The sequence below is a fragment of the Halichoeres trimaculatus genome, unplaced genomic scaffold, assembly GCF_033239565.1.
Source record: "Halichoeres trimaculatus isolate MK-OKI-2021-1 unplaced genomic scaffold, fHalTri1.1 fHalTri1_scaffold_20, whole genome shotgun sequence".
Taxonomy (NCBI): Eukaryota; Metazoa; Chordata; class Actinopteri; order Labriformes; family Labridae; genus Halichoeres; species Halichoeres trimaculatus.
In genome coordinates, this window is record NW_027437198.1 from 3,267,019 (window position 1) to 3,278,944 (window position 11,926).

At 38.4% G+C, this 11,926-nt stretch overlaps 1 protein-coding gene and 1 long non-coding RNA gene across 3 annotated transcripts; one reads left to right on the forward strand and one right to left on the reverse strand.

The window, feature by feature from the left end:
• Positions 1-21: 21 nt before the first annotated feature.
• LOC141810029 (uncharacterized) lies at positions 22-2,777 on the forward strand. The gene is made up of 4 exons (XR_012600038.1): positions 22-112; positions 215-301; positions 380-442; positions 2,535-2,777. It is a non-coding gene; the product is annotated as an uncharacterized LOC141810029 (long non-coding RNA).
• Positions 2,778-11,675, reverse strand: cunh17orf75 (chromosome unknown C17orf75 homolog). 2 transcript variants are annotated; one of them, XM_074697322.1, is made up of 10 exons: positions 11,321-11,675; positions 8,919-8,993; positions 8,351-8,476; positions 8,019-8,149; positions 7,755-7,813; positions 7,546-7,665; positions 5,591-5,655; positions 5,296-5,435; positions 5,115-5,218; positions 2,779-4,994 (listed from the first exon to the last, which is right to left on the reverse strand). In XM_074697322.1, exons 1-10 carry the CDS (start codon positions 11,461-11,463, stop codon positions 4,779-4,781), a joined length of 1,179 nt encoding a protein of 392 aa, XP_074553423.1. In that variant the 5' UTR covers positions 11,464-11,675; the 3' UTR covers positions 2,779-4,778. The 2 variants fall into 2 exon arrangements, with proteins under 2 accessions (XP_074553424.1, XP_074553423.1); XM_074697323.1 differs by lacking the exon at positions 8,919-8,993 and having other exon boundaries at positions 2,778-4,994.
• Between the last annotated feature and the right edge of the window lie 251 nt (positions 11,676-11,926).

Here is an 11,926-nt window from a genome sequence, read left to right on the forward strand (position 1 = left end):
AGCTGGCTGCTGTTTACAGGAGACAGGCTGGACGCTCATCAGGGGTCCACTGGGTTTAACGGCGCAGACAGAAGACCAGAAGGAGACTATGATGTTTTACCAAGAAGAACAAGTATGAATTAAACACCCTTCAGTTCCTTGTGATGATGAAAGCAGTATAATGATGTTAAATATCCAATCAGGCTCTGGAGTGTGAAATGTTTCGTCTCTTTAGAGTTGTGTGAGATCAACGATCCAACAGAGATAGAGGAGGTTGTGTATGATGTTCCTGTCTGCCATAAGAGAGCTGATGAACATGCAGGTACAAGTAATAGCTACTTTTGCTCCCATTATAACATTGCCTTAACTTCATCCACTTCATATTATTCTCTGATTTTAGACACCCCAGAAAATGTCTATGATGTTCCAAGCACTCTGAGGAAGGCTTCTTTTTACAACTCAGGTAAATCCCTGTCACGTGACCTGTCCTCTATTTCCTTTCTCATTTGTTCCAGTAGAGTCACATCAGTTTACATTAGAGCCCGACCGATATGGGATTTTTGGGGCCGATGCCAATACCGATACCAGAGGCAAAAAAAAGCCAATAGCCAATATATCGGCTGATTTATACAATAAATTCATTGACATACACAAGATATATACTGTATATGAACACAAACTTTTATAATACCCATATGATTCAAGACCTCTGTCTTGTCAGAACACTATTAAATTAAAACAAGGAACTTTAATTATTAAACTGTCAACATAAGAACTGTAGTGTAAACCAATGATAAATAAGAACAAGCTGTAAACACCTTAAATAAATAAGTCAAACTTTAAACATAGTAAGTAGAAAAAAAAATCAAACTGTAAATGCACAATGAGCAACTTACACAACGTTAAAACGTTATTCTATAGTCTTACATTAGATAATGGTGGACGGAGGGAGCAGGCACTCAGGTAGTGTGCAGCCCAACACACAGACACACAGGAACAGGAGTGACAGAATCTCAGTGGAGCAAAAAATTGTATAATCGGCTACAAATTTGGCCGATGTTGATTAATCTGTGACAGGCATGATCGGCCCGATTAATCAGTTGATTAATCGGCCGATTAATCGACCGATTAATTGGTCGGGCTCTAGTTTACATTATATGACAGGTGTTAAAAGCAGTCTGAGCTGCTGCCGGATGGTCCACAGAATTAATAAGAAGTAATCACAATTACTGGACCACAATAAGCTTTAAACCACCTCACAAGATCAAAGATTTTTCTCCCTAAAAGCAACACTTACCTTACAAATCTAGATATGACATCTTATTTAAGAGCCTTTTGCTCATTCAAGAAATTCTGGCCTATTTATTTCTTAATTCATTTACTTATTTATGTATTTATTCATCTATATATTACCTTTTAAAATTACACACAAATGCTAATTTTCTAAAAGTCTGGGAGGTGAGTCTTAAAAACAATGAATTACTGGGACTTATGGGACTAATAGATAAAAATTGAGGGGAAATGAGCACGTCATGGTTTTGACCTTGCCTTATTTTACACTTTTAATCATTCTCGTTACTAAGACTCTTTTCTCATAATCCAGTCTTGATTTTTTTCCAAATTATTTATTTGTTTATTTATTTATATATTTTAAAAAATAAATCACTTTATATTTTTTAAATCTATTTTGTCAAAATCTTGACATTTTTCTTCATACTTTTGACTTTTGACCCCATACTTTTGATTCTTTCTCATTACAGTTTTGTCTTTTTTCTCATACTTTTTATTTTGAACTTGATTTTTTAATTTTTTCCCTAAAATTTTGACGTTTCTTATAATTCAGATTAACAATTATTTTTATAGTTTGAATAAAATTTTTTACTTTTTCCTCATGATTTTGATTTTTCCCCTCCATAATCTTAATTTTTCCCTACAAATTTTGATTGATTTGCAAAAAAATTTTTCCCCTAACAATTCAATCATTTTCCTGATAGTTTTTTTTCCCCTTTTTTCTTTATTGTTTTGATATTTTCTCGTAATAATAACTTTAAAAAAAACATTGAAATGAATTAATTAACTCAGACAGTTGTGATCAGAACCTCAAGACAGAAATGATTACAGACCACTCCCTCTTAAATGGTTTGAAATGTCAGTGTTGAATCTGGCCCAGACCACATTCCTCCCCACAGATTCAGGTCAACATGCAGAACATGAGGCTTGAAGAGGTAGTATGTTAATTCCCCTCTGTGGTTCCTGATGAGGAGGTGGGGGTGAAAGTTTGAGTGCAGCACTGATGTGAGGCAAGGACAAGAAATCTTGCACCTTTCACAGGGGGATTAGTTGTCATGTGATAGTAAGAACCCCGCAGTGTGAAATAAAAGCAGCTCTTGTTGCTCACCTAACTTGGCTTAGAGGTGTTATATTTAAATCCAGAATTTCAGAGTTGTCTTTTTAAATAGTGAGAATCTAATTTGAACGATGACAGCTTGCCTGAATATTTCCTGTCCTGTTGTTATATGTATTGTTTTTATTTGTTGACGTTTCTTTGCATCTAGGTTCTGATCCATTATTAAGCCCAGATGCAGAGGATACCGAGGAGCAGCCGATAGACGAAGTCTGCTGGAGAATATGAACTCCTTTAGAGTCCAGTCACTTTCTTGTGAGACACTGCCAAATACCTGTATCTGAGTTGTGGTTCACTCTATAACAGGTGGTAACACAGCAAAGACACGTTAGAGCTGTTCTTACTATTGCTAAGCTTCATGCAAAACATGCACAAACACGACAGAGAGTCGATTATTATATTTATTTCAGCTTCTTCTTTGCACAACACAGAACCACACAGACATTTATAAGTATAGACAACGCTCTGTACAGAAATGTCTACACTTACTGAAAGGGTAGGTCAAAGCTGTGGTAAACAATGTTCAATGTCTTTTTAAATTTCATTACCTCACTGCTTTAATTTTACATCAACCACTGTAATATTGCTCTATACAAACTTTGGACTGGTTCGTGGGAATGGTTTGAATCAGGTCTAAACCCTTTTTTTAAGCTGCAGGTACAGTGGGACAGAAATTACACTTGACATGCTAACATCTTCTGTGATAGTTCCATCATTTGACAGATGTATGTACAGTACTAGCATCCAATAACAAAAATAATACAGTAGTGCAGATGTGTGTTTGTTAGACATGCACCGTTCAATTGGTGCCGATTTCCTTAATTTTGGGGGATCGTGATCAGTGATTGGTGATCGGCCCATCCTTACATATGAAACTGATCCTATACACCTCTAGGAGAGTGACAGCCAGCCATTGTCACCTTTTGCTCTGAGACCTAAAACTCAGGAACTTTATTGGTTGTGTAAGTTAAAGCATGAAGATTTTATTGTTTCACAGATATTGTTAAATGATTTTCAATAAAATAAGACTGGAAAATTGAAGGTATATAGTGTCAGTTATAAAAACATAAAAATCTGGTCAGGCTTTTTAAAGATTGGTGATCAGCCAGAAAATTAATGTTTGCAATATAAACAAAATCAAGGGGTATATAACATGCATCAAAGTGATCTGTGCATTCTCAATATATTCTTTCTTAACAGAAAATCAAATATTATACATAGAATATTTTTACAGTAGGAAGAGAAACATGAACCCACTCCAGGAGCAACAGCTTTAGATTCGATTGGTTCTTTGTCTTCATCATTGTCAGTTAACGTCAAACAGTCATATTTGGTTTATTTACATGAAACACGAACAATAAAGTTACAATCCACGAGGATTAGAGGAAAGTGCCACGCAACAGTTACACTGAAATTTCAAGTTAAACTCACATAGATCAGTCTGTTCTTTCTTATACAATGTTTGAATAAATTAAAAACTTTTCTCATTGAGATGTAGTGATGCTCATAGTAAATCAACTATTTTCAGGCATAAAAAGATGTTTGTTGAAAATGATGAAAGAATGTTTTCAGTGTTTTGCTTCAGAAGATGAGGATTTGGAGTTTTCTTTTTTATGCACTGATATCTCATGATAAGGACTTATAATCTCATAATCTTGGTATAACGAAGATTGTTTTCTCATGATAACAAGTTAATTTTGTCATTTTCTTGACATAATGTTAGCCTGACTTAACATTATCTTAGCTTAGCTGAAGCAGATATAAACGCCCAGTCAAGAACTTTGACTAATGTGCAGTGGAATTCCCCCCCTCCCTGGCTACAGCCAGTGGCTGGAAACCGTTGGTGGCAGCTCTAGTAGGTTAAAGTCAAGAAGAATACAGTAATAATTTATTCATTACCACAAGAAACCGCTCTTTGTTAACAGCAATAATGAGATGATAAGTCTGATTAAACGCTTGTCAAAACCAATCATTCGCCCCCAAATCTCTCTGGCCCTGAGGATGTAAACATCACACATGACTGATATGTACAATTCCTGGTTGGAGCGCCATGAGATCAAACTAGAGGGCATCACCTACCAGGGGTACAGTTTATGTTTTTGCTAACAAAGATGAAATCAAAACAATGTAAACAGCATAAACAGCGTTAACAGCGTAGGCTGAAAAGCAAATAGCCACACCTATACCATCTCACCAGCAAGGCTTTCCCCTTTATTCTTATTTCATTTAGACCATGTCATAGTCCTCCATGTTTTTTTAGTCTTCTGAAGTCACAGTTCATCAGTGAGTATCTGTGAGAATTGCTACTGTTGGAACTTTCAACAAATGTTTAGTGTGTGGTCATTAGACAAGGTTTCCAGACCTCTAATTTTAGAATTACCTGTTTTTAATGTAATCATGCCTGGGCCTGGGATTGTTCCCTGAGGAACTCCTCCAGGACTGAAATGATGCTGCAGGCTTCAGGCAGGTCACTGTGCTCTGCTCTGGCATTCTGTAGCAACACATCCCCGTTTCCACAGCCCTGCAGGAACTGGCAGCAGCGGAACAGGGCATAATGACTCATCTCTGCTTGCCGCACGTAGCGCTTCAGGCTGTTCATGTCCTGAATGGCCTTTTGGGAAGAGAGGAAGAGAGTTTAAAAAGTGGAAGAGACCCTAATGAGAGAGGCAGAGCTGCACTGTGTACCAGCTAAGAGGAACTGAAGCCAGCACCATGCGTTTGTTATTCTTACCTTAAGTTTGAAGTTCTCCAGAATCTGTCTAAGCAGGAAAGGATTACATCGCTCTGCAGCATTTAGAAAAGCCTGAGTCCAGTCATCGCAGAAACGATTACTCACTGGAGGTGGAAAAACCTCTTTCAGGTCACATCTTTGTACTTTTCAAATGAAGAGTGTGTCATGGAGTAGGACTTACCAGAGTTGGACAGAGTGGGTGGGCTGGTGGAGCAGTCTATGACGAGGTAAGGGTGTGTGTCCTCTGAGAGAGCCTTACACAGAGAAGCTGCTGCCGTGTCCTGTTGGGACAGACCCTGCAGACTGGCTGCTTTGATGAACCTAACACAGGATTAAATTAAAAACATGAAGAGTCAAGCACGTGGTGAAAACATACGGCACAGTGAAGACCTACAGAAAAAACAGGCAGACTGAGTTTGAGGTAGTTTGAGGATTAAAAAGGTGTTCGCTCAGCTGTCTGTCAGAGATGATCTCACCTGGACACGTCAGCCTTTGTCCTCTCATCTGAATTAGTGACCTCCACAGGTGTGTGACTCAGAGCCTGGGGAAAAAGAAAACAATTTCACACACAGAGCACAGGTCATCCAAGAAATATTCAAAACAACCCTTACCAAGAAAACAAAAAATATAAAACTATTGTTTCTTTTGAGTTATATTCTGTTCTTGATACTGTTTTGGTCTCCTGTTATCTGGTATATTTTACTTTTGGCAAACTCATTACTTATTTACCATCTTTATTCTCAATTAAAAAGCCTTAAACATGACCTGTTACAACAACAGAGAGGTTTAAACTGCTTCACTCTGGATGTTTAAGATGCAAAGAGGAGGTAGAGCAGGCAAAAAACTACAAGGGAAGAAAGCTGGTGTAAGACGGATGAGGTAACAGGACGAGCTAATGGGACGAGCTAATGGGACGAGCTAATAGGACGAGCTAATGGGACGAGCTAATACCCAGGGATAAATATTTTTTTATTCAGGTTTAAAATGCAGTCATGCTTCGGGATGGGTATTGAATTCAGTACTTTTAAAGGTACTGTTGCGGCTAACAGCTGTTTGCCTGCTGATACGCGAGGCGCAGCCTCGGCTCCCCTGTGACGCACACGACACAGCCAAACTCTATCTATGATTCCTGTGTTTTTAAGGAACTCACTAGAGCAGGTGGGTACCTGTGTCCACCCCGGAGTGGTCCCGGTGGGTTTTTATGTACTTTGGCACGGGTTCGGCTGCAGTGGGATCAGTAATTTCTACAGTTAAAGTTAATTGTTTAGTGTTTATGTGTGATCATTGCGCCGGGCGCGCCCTCTCTGTCAGCTGGTGCGTGTGCACATTGATTGCTCAGCTGTGTCAAATTAAGCAGGGGGAGACGGTAAATGTGAGCAGGTAAAATCAGTTTGGGTTTTCTCATGTAACAATCAAGTGAGCTGTGCGTGTACCAAGATCTAAGAGCTGAACGGACAGCCGGTAAGATTGCACTCATTAGTGAGGAATCAAGAGAAAATGGTCATTTTTTCACAGGTATACTGAGAGATCAAACTGAGTGTTTCACTGCTGACTGTTACTGTTTAATCAATCATGCTTCCTGTAGTTAAAAACATATTTTTATATTTGATGCATTTACACTGAACAATTCAACTTATTTAACTTTAACTTAAAGGTAAAAGAGTTTATTTTCATATATGTATTTAATGGTGAAGGTTTTTAAATATTCATTGTGGCATGTTACTTATATTTATTAGTAATGGTAAGGGGTTTGATAGAAAAATTTAATTGCAATTTATTAATTATCTAGAGTTTAATAATCATGATCTTTGAGTACCTGGTTTTGTAAAATGGTAATGGTGTTTGTTTGTCTTTAAGGTTTTTCAGCTGAAAATAAAGAGACTGAAAAAAAGAGGCTGTGAAAAAGAGACCATAAAAGAAAATTCTGAGCAACAAAAAATTTAAGAAAATAAATAAAGAAAAGATGGAACAAGAATCGTCTGTAGTACCAACTTACGGATTCATGTAAAATCAAACGGTACCAATGTTTCAGTACCTAGAACTCACCATCGTGACTGTGAGAGAGTGGGTAAGTAATATTTCATGCTGGACTTGCACACATCAGTGCAAGTTAATAATACTGAGAAATAAATATGTTAAATTGAAAAACTTTGAAAGTTAATTATTATAAAAATATTTATTACTACATAAACACACATGAAAGTACCACAAATTGGTACCGTTGAGTGCCATCAGTGAACGACTTGGGGCTTTCTCTAATTTCTGTAGGGAGGGTAAAAAAAATCTGTTCAGTTTAACTGCTAAATTTACTGAGATTATAATGTGCAGGTTAAAGTGTGTGGATGCTAAATTAGTCAAAGTGTTTTCTGTAAGTATTTTTGTTGACTAGGTATTCCAACCAGACAGAAGCTAGAAGTGAAAACAGACTTACAGCATGAAGTAATAAGCTGATGTTGCTCTGGACCAGCTGGACCACCCGATAAATGTGCATCACAGACTCCTCATACCACTGGCTCAGATAGGGGCGCACCTCCGTTTCAAGGTTTTGCAGCTGGCATTCACAAACACAAAGTAATGTGTTACAAAAAGATGATGCATCAAAAACATTCTTTCATGACACCGTTTTGGAAGTTTTCATACCTCTGGAGTTTGTAAGCTGCTGTGTAAGCCTTGAACGTATTTATCAAGCTCGAGTCTGAATGTTTCCAGGGTTAAGGAGTCAGAGATATTGCTTGTCTCACTGAATCTACTGAGAAAAATGACATTTTCAAATGCCAAAGATCATGAATAAAAGTATTTATTAATTATTTTTGCAATTTCGTCGTGTCGACTTTGTTGCAATGACAAATGAAGTTCTATTCTATTATTGTTGAAGGTCCAAGTAACAGACTGTGCACAAAGGATATAGGTTCAGTCCTTTTTCAGAGCCGCCCATAAAGCAGATGACATATCCATTCCCATCAGCATCGGGCTGCTCAGGAGATCTTTCCTGCTCCAGCAGACAGCAGTAGCAGCCAACAGCCTGCTCCGGGATACTGGTAACAGTGAAAATCAAAGCACTTATGTGGATCATCTGATTATTTTTAGGTCTTTTTATAAACAGCATTATGTGTTCCTCCCAGCTGGCTGCAGCAAGCAAAGGTCAATTCATTCATATGTTTTCTATGGTTGTTTGTCCTGTTTTCCAGCATTAAGCCACTTGGTGATTTCAGTTTCAGGGGGATGTAAATAAATACCTGAGTTCTACAGTGGCGATGTTGCCCATGCCTCCCAGCAGCGCCCCTTTGCTCAGCCTCCTTGAAATATAGGTCCGCAGCTCAGGTTCGGCCTCAGAAGGCAGGCTGCTGTCCACGAGTGTCAGACTGTGGGCAGGACAGAAGGACAGTTTGGATTTGAGCAGCCTTTCAAAGGCAGCGATGATCATGTGAAGCCACTGAAGTCGATGGAGAACAGATGGAAAAAGCTGATGATTAGCCACAACCAACACAACACACCACTGAGTCACATAGCTGCCAAAACACAAACTCACTGAATGTTTTTTGTCCTTTCGATTTTAACCCAGACAAGAATCTCATTCATGTTTCAACACATGGCGGGACAGGATAGGAGAGACTAAGCAACCCATGTAACTCAGCAGCAATCAGCAATGAGCAATCAGAACAAAATCAGGGATGAGAACAGCAGATTCCATGTGGATTGGATGTCCTGTAGCAGCATGTGGATACACCAACAGACAACAGTGAAAGCCAAAGAGAAACGACGACTGAAAGCAGGAGGAAGGAAGGCAGATGACTCTTTGGTTACCTAAAGTCATCCTGACTGGTTGTGGAGTCTGCTCGCCTCTGGCTCCATGTGCCATTTTCCCCAGGAGCCTCAGATCTACGACAATTGACAAATCACTTATCACCTGGTTAGTCTGCGATGATTTGATCTCTTTGTCTGATGGAGTATCAGCGCTGGCTCCGGATCAAGGTGAACAACACCTCAAACGTCCTTTGAAAATCATGGGCACTACATTAAATCAAACATTCATACAAAAGGAAATTCATCCTTGAGTCAGGGCCTGGTTTAACTTGAGAGAAAGTTAAAACAAACACATTCTTTAATAGCATTTATTTTTAACAAAAACTAGGGCTGGGCGATTAATGGGAAAAAGAATCAAAACCGTCAATTAGAGCAATTTTCCTGATCTAAAACTGTCGTGTTAATTAGTTTGATTATTCCCCTCCTTGGTATTCTCTCTCTCTCTAAATCTGTTTTTTTTTTCCAAAAAGCATTTCCATTCTGGCTATCTGTTTTCAACTCCACTGCTTCAATAAATAACCCCCAATTGTTCATCTGTGGGAAATTTGTGAATTAACCCAAATTGAAATGTTCAATGAATCATGATTTTGATTTTTGCCATAGTTGCATAGCCCTAATGAAAACTATTTCATACATTTAAACAGTTTTTCAAGACTCTGTAGTCTCTCTATAATAATCCTGAGCAGATCTCACAGGTACAATCTGTTAAGATCAGGACCTTGTTAAAGTAATTTTCCAGTGCAACAGCTTGAATCAGGGGTCTGCTACCTTAACTACCAAAGAAGCCATCTCATATGGATTAAAGTCATTCTGAAGCCACAAAATTTACTTTACATTCACAATTTACTGTGTAAAAAAATAGATACATCTTTAAAGTATATTGAATAATTATCTAAACAAGAAGTTTTTTGAATTTATTAAATTGTAAAACTACTAAAAAAACCTTGAACTTGATAACATATATTGATAATTCTGCTCAACTCATCATTTTTTTGTTGTTTGCAAATCTTCCAACATATCAAGCACGTATAAGCCGTCATGTTTACAGTTAAATGAACCCACCCATACAGCAATAAAATACTTTTTAGATTTCTCTTTTGGTTGATTTCGTTATCTTACCAGGGCTGTGAAACTTGTGGTTAGCCACAGGTACCAAGGTAAGTTTGTGGGCTGTTAAAGTGGACATATCATGCTTGTTTCTCCTTTTCACTATGCCAGACTAGGATGCCTGTAAAGCATTTCTGCCCTCAGTACAAGTCATTTAGTTCCTTCATTGCCCCACAATAGCGTTCTCAATATCCCCATTTTAGGCCATTCTGAAGATCTGGTTGAAACGCTCCGTTTGGAGAATGACCTCCAGTAACCTCGCAACGTCACAGCCCTTTATGCTTTGATTGGTCAGTTCTATCAGAGGGGCAGAGGGGGTAGAGTCAGGGGGCGGTTTTTACAGTCTGGCAGTATTTACAAAATTGCCACATTGAATGGGGCAGACCGAGCGAGTTTGCTGTTTGCCAAAACTTCACTGTAAGACATTGATAACACTAATAAAATGGCAGAGTGTAGGATATGTCCTTTTGTATTGGACCCCGAGTCAGACCCGGACGGTTCTGCAGCTCAGGAGGAAGAAAATCCACCTGGACACAGATCATCTCAGGACGCTTCAGTGTGGTGAGTCAAACCGGTACTGTAACAGTTTATACGTTTATACTCGGCTCTTGGTGGGTGTATCCCTCGGTGGCGGTTGTGTGACTAACTGACATCACAGAGGAGGAGCTGCTTTATCAGATTACTCCAATAAAAAGAAAGGCTCCTCGTGTCATCACGTCGTTCAAAATCTCACGGCCAAATGGCAATGACCTATTTTCAGAGGCATCAAATCTTGTTCTAGGATATCAGAAAAAAATACAATATCTCATTTTTTGAAAATTCAGGGGGTGAAAGGTCTTGTTTTCAAATTTATTATATCATATTAAATCAGGCATCAGCATGATATGTCCCCTTTAAGTAATGTGGTGGCAGGTTTTATTAAGAGATGCGAATCATATTTACTTTTACCAAATGTTAAATCGTGGTTTTATTTAATGTCAATGCCGTTAATCATCAATAACCCTTATATGAAAAACAAAAACTCTTTATTCCAGATTTATTTAAAAAAAAAAAACTACAAGGAGACACTCAAAAGGAGTCAAAGAGCCGCAGGCTGCAGACCCCTGGCTTAATCGAAGGCTGCCAACTTCAGCGTTGTCGTATAGGATAGGTTATGTTCACAGTGATGCTTGCATAAAATAACTATCATTAGGAAACGTGACGTTACAACACTATGGATTTTAACACTCCTGTAAGGTTTTATTATTTTCATCAGAGGTAGCAGCGTTGTATCAAGCAGATAATATTCGCATTACCTTGTGCCTTGATAAAGATAGATAGTGTAGTAGCAGTTCAGCTGAATTTTCTGGCTGTATCCAGCGATGTCTTCGCTGTCAAAGTCATCCCTCTCTTCCACGTCAATTGAATCCTGGAAGGACGAGGTTTGGGAGGTAAACATGATCCCACCGCTGCACGGAGCGAGCTAGCAGTCGGCTAACGTATCGGACAAAAATACCGTTTCTCTGCCACGCAGTGGTGCTTGTAGACAGCTATACAGAAACGTAATTAGACGTTTTGATGAGTGACTTCTGTGTCAATTGTAAGAGAGTGCATGCAGGTTCTGCTGCAGGGATAGCCGCGAGCATGTATTTTTCTTGTGCGCATGCTCAAAGCCCGATGACAATAATGTCCGACTGGGGAATTGAATCTCACGTCTGTTCCGGGTCTGAGCCTGTTTCTGAATGCAAGCAGTTGCAATAGTAAAAATTCAGTCTAGAAATAAATTTGGATAATTTATTTTAAAAAAGTAAAAAAAAAAAAAAAAAAAAAAAAAAAGAAACAAACAAACAAACAACAACAACAACAATAATAATAATAATAATAATAATAATAATAATAATAATACACACACACACACACAC

Coding starts and splice junctions, on each gene's coding strand:
- cunh17orf75 (XM_074697322.1), bottom strand. CDS start 11,463: ATGTTTACCTCCCAAACCTCGTCCTTCCAGGATTCAATTGACGTGGAA. Junction 8,477..8,918: donor ACCAGTCAGGATGACTTTAG/GTAACCAAAGAG, acceptor TCCTGCCCACAG/TCTGACACTCGTGGACAGCA. Junction 7,814..8,018: donor TGAAAAAGGACTGAACCTAT/ATCCTTTGTGCA, acceptor CCCTGGAAACAT/TCAGACTCGAGCTTGATAAA.